The sequence below is a fragment of the Dipodomys merriami genome, unplaced genomic scaffold, assembly GCF_024711535.1.
Source record: "Dipodomys merriami isolate MVZ:Mamm:240054 unplaced genomic scaffold, mDipMer1.0.p SCAF_954, whole genome shotgun sequence".
NCBI classification, from domain to species: domain Eukaryota; kingdom Metazoa; phylum Chordata; class Mammalia; order Rodentia; family Heteromyidae; genus Dipodomys; species Dipodomys merriami.
In genome coordinates, this window is record NW_027206573.1 from 1 (window position 1) to 4,318 (window position 4,318).

The 4,318-nt window shown below is 38.2% G+C and overlaps 1 gene segment (V, D, J or C); it reads right to left on the reverse strand.

Annotated features, from left to right (window-relative positions):
• Window positions 1-2,565: 2,565 nt before the first annotated feature.
• On the reverse strand, window positions 2,566-3,434 carry LOC138821901 (immunoglobulin kappa variable 1-39-like). The segment is given in 2 exon segments: window positions 2,566-3,236; window positions 3,358-3,434. Coding segments are annotated over 2 exon segments (378 nt in total).
• Between the last annotated feature and the right edge of the window lie 884 nt (window positions 3,435-4,318).

The following is a 4,318-nucleotide window of genomic DNA, read 5'->3' on the forward strand; positions in this document are numbered from 1 at the left end:
TCTGCTTAGAAACACCCTCTTAAAGCATCTACCTCACCATATTGTTATTTAACAAATTGACAAAGTTTCCACTACAATAATAGTCATCCCTCTCAACCCCAAGATGGTGATGTCAAATGCTCTCAGCACAGCATCCATCTTATATCATTGGTGAAAGTTAGTTAGAACATTTTATAAAGATGTCTACTTAGCTTTTAATTGCTGTGACAAAACTTTAATAAAAGCAACTTGAAACAATCCCATGAAAGAAAAAAAATTTGAATACATATCTTAGGGTTCATTTCCGTAACATCACCTTATCTGACCTTTTCTGCTTAACTCATACATATACTAGATATTGCAAATAAGGGAAACCATGGGATCTATTTCGACCTGGCTTACTTCACTTAATATAACTTTTTCCAAGCCTTTCCATTTCCTAACTAATGGGGCAATGTCATTCTTTCTGATTATAAGATTATTTCTTTGTTGATTTGTATGTCCTCCCCCCCCCCAGTATAACCCCTGCTTTAACTGTATTTGACCTGTTTTAACTGTATTTGATGTCGGTATAATTTGTGGAGGGGAAGGGGAAAAACAAATCGTTTAAATAGGGATACAGGTGGACCCATTGCAACAATGAGACGTACAAGACGTTATGTTGAAAACGAACTTCACAACTTTGGTGCAGGGGGGGGGTAGGGGGAGGGCTGGTGAGGAGGATGGGGGGGCGGAGGAGGATGGGAAGGGATAGGAAGGGGAAACAAAGGAGGAGGCTACAATGCTTGATAAGAAGTGTACTCATTATCTTGCCCATGTAATTGTAACCCCTCTGTACAGTATTTTCACAATAAAAAAAAAAGAGTTTAGAATTTTATATGGCTAAAAAAAGCAACTTGAAGGGAAAAATTCTTTATTTAAATCTTAGATTAGAAAGTTTACTCTGCCATGTGGGCAGAGTACAGTGGAGCTCACATCATGTCACCCAAGAAGCAGAGTGAATGTTCTCCTTCCTCCTCCTTGCTCTTTTATTGCACAAGATACCACACCCTATTGAAAGGAGTTGTGGACTATGAGGTGGATCTTCCTCTCTCTGCCAATTTTGTTTTCTTGAAATTTTCATGAAAATGGTAAGTGTAGAAATTAACATTATATAGCAATATATAGGTTAGCAATATATAGGTTTCCTCAAAAGTCTCCATGCTTCATTTAATATAATTTTTTCCAATTCTTTCCATTTCCTAACAAATGGGGCAAGAAAAAACAAATCGTTTAAATAGGGATACAGGTGGACCCATTGCAACAATGAGATGTACAAGTCATTATATCAAAAACAAACTTTACAACTTTGGTGGTGGGGGGAGGAGGGTTGGGTGGAGGGCACAAGGGGAGGATGGGAAGGGATAAGAAGGGGAAACAAAGGAGGAGGCTACAATTCTTGACAAGAAATGTACTCATTACCTTGCCCATGTAATTGTAACCCCTCTGTACAGTATTTCCACAATAAAAAAAGTCTCCATGCTCTGCATTCTTACATTTCTGTCTTTAGGACAGGCTCTGGACAAACTAAGCTACCTTTCATTAGATGCCTCATAATTTGTGTTTGTGTATTTGTGTATGTGTATCTGCACATAATGCATCTTTCTCTTGATATTTATAAACATACACATATTTATGTATGTTTGCAGCAAGAAATAAATCTATATGCATGTTTTAAAACCTATAGCCCATAGGGGCATATGCCACTCATTTTTTAACTGTGAACTTAATGATATTTGATAAGTCTTTATTGCACATATAAAGTCACATTTGATTGTTCCATTTAGATATTACCATACATTACTGTCTATTTCATTATATATTTCTGTAATATTGGTAATAGTACTAACTATTCCTTGGATGGTTCAAGAAATGAACTAAAATGTATTCTATTTATTCATATATTTTGTAGATTTCTTTAATTTCCCCTGTTTCCAATTGTTTTATAAATATCTATAGTGAAGCAATTGGTTTTTAACGAAAATAGTGTGAAATGAACCACTTGAAAACTTTTTGGCATACAACCCAAGTACTTATATTCATCAGCAATTCATTTTTTGGTCACTCATGGATCTTGAACTCAGGGCTAGCACTCTCCACTTTGAGCCACATGTCCACTTCTGGTTTTCCAGTGATAATTGGAGATAAGAGTCTCATGGATTTTCCTGCTGACATCCTCAGAAGTCAACCTTCTGAGTAGTTAGAATTTACAGTCATGAGCCACCCACTCAAGATTATTCACACTTTTAATGACTGTTGATCTGACTGGAGCTCTTGTGTTACACGTGACTCAGCTTGCCTCTGACATGGATTTTGTTAGATCTTGCTCAGTGGCCAAAGAGTCATTTCTAGAGTTCATAAGCAACATCAAGAGAATGAAATGTACACTATTACTTTTTGTACCTAAAATTGTACTGAGGTTCGCTAAATGCAATAAGTAAAGCTAAAAGTAACTGGAAAAAAAGCACAAAAGACCTGAAGCAGAAAAATGAAGTGGCAAGCTGTCTTTACTTGCTGATGAAATTTGTGCATAAAGTATTTAAAAAATCTCAAAATAAAAGTTTTGAAATAACTTCTAAGTGTCCCTGTGCACATTGTGAATACCTATTCAAGATGAAAAGAAACCTGAATAAACGTAGATTATTTCCATATTTATAGTCTGGAATGTAATTTTAACATTCATTTCATTGAATGTAATTTCAACATTCATGAAGCCAAGTCTAGTATCAAATGTCTATAATTACACTTACTCCAAATATTGAGACATAGAAGCTCACTGGTCAGGATAGCCTGGGCAGGATTCATGTCCTATGATTCTAGGACAGCTCTGGCAATAGGAAGCATGAAAAAAGCAGCTGGGGCAGCCCAGGCTCACACTTCTGCTTCTCTGCAGGTTTATGTTATGGCTTGTATCACTATGGGTGGGTAATCATAATCCTGTTTACAGTAATAAGTGGCAATGTCTTCAGGCTGCAGGCTGCTGATGGTGAGAGTGAACTCTGTCCCAGATCCACTGCCACTAAATCTGGAGGGGATCCCGGATTGTAAATACTTTGCACCATAGATCAGGAGCTTTGGAGCTCCCCCTGGTTTCTGCTGGTACCAGTTTAACCAACTGTTAATGCCCTGACTGGCCCGGCAAGTGATGGTGACTCTGTCTCCAGGAGATGCAGACAAAGTGGATGGAGACTGGGTCATCTGGATGTCACATCTTGTACCTGCCATTGGGAAAGTAATAAGTATACATAGAATCAAGCATGTTATAAGAAAGCTTCATAAACAGCCAAGCATCACTGACTACAGCAGACTGAGGAGATCTTCAGCGTATTCTTTCCTTACCTGTAATCCAGAGTAGCAGGAGCCCCAGGAACTGAGCATGGGCCTTCATGTCCATGCTGTGTGCTGACGAGGACTGACTCCTGTCCAGGATGTGAGCAGCTTTCAAGAACTGCTCAGGGAAGTGGGTTGTGTTCTGGGCACATGCAAATCAGTATGGGTTGGAAGGGTCCAGCACAGCTGCACCAACATGACAGATTTCACTATCTCAGCCCAGACATGATACCCCAGATACAAAAAACGATACCAGGGTAGCACTGTTGTGCAGGAAGGGAATATGTTTTTCTCTAGGGTTCAGGGGACAGAATGCCTCTCTGGTTAAATACAGTAAACTTTAATTTATACATGGGTCATGACATGCTTTTCATGATAGCATTTTATCTAAGTCAATTTTTCAAGCAAAAATGGTTCCAAAATGTAGAATTAATGACTTAGATCAGATTTTCTAAGTCTTTGGTTTCCTTGAACCCATTTGTTAATCACTCAGTTACTCAACCTACAAGGGTATGTAGGTTGATAAAGAGAGTAATAGTTAAGTAAATAGATGACAGACAAGTATCAATTAAGACTTAATGAAAGACAATGAAAAGTATGAAATTAAAGTATGTGCAGTATTGTGCTATGGTGTACAATGTACAGGCTAGCTATTGGGTTTTGCTATCAACTCCAGGTTGCTGTCCTCTGTTTCTGAATGCACTTTCCCACCACCATCATCCAGTAGACTTAACATCAGACATTGGCTCTCTGTATACTGAAAGGACCTGGCTACAGGCACAGCTTTATTATCATTGTACATTTCTGAGCTCCAAGTCTCCTAAAGTCTTGATGACATTCATGCCTTATTGTTCTTAATCCAAGTTATTCCTCCTCAGAACCTGTGCTATTCTCTAAACCAAGGCTGAAATAAACTTCAGTTTACTCTGCCTCTTAAAACTGTAAATTCCTACAGTACCTCCCATTTAAT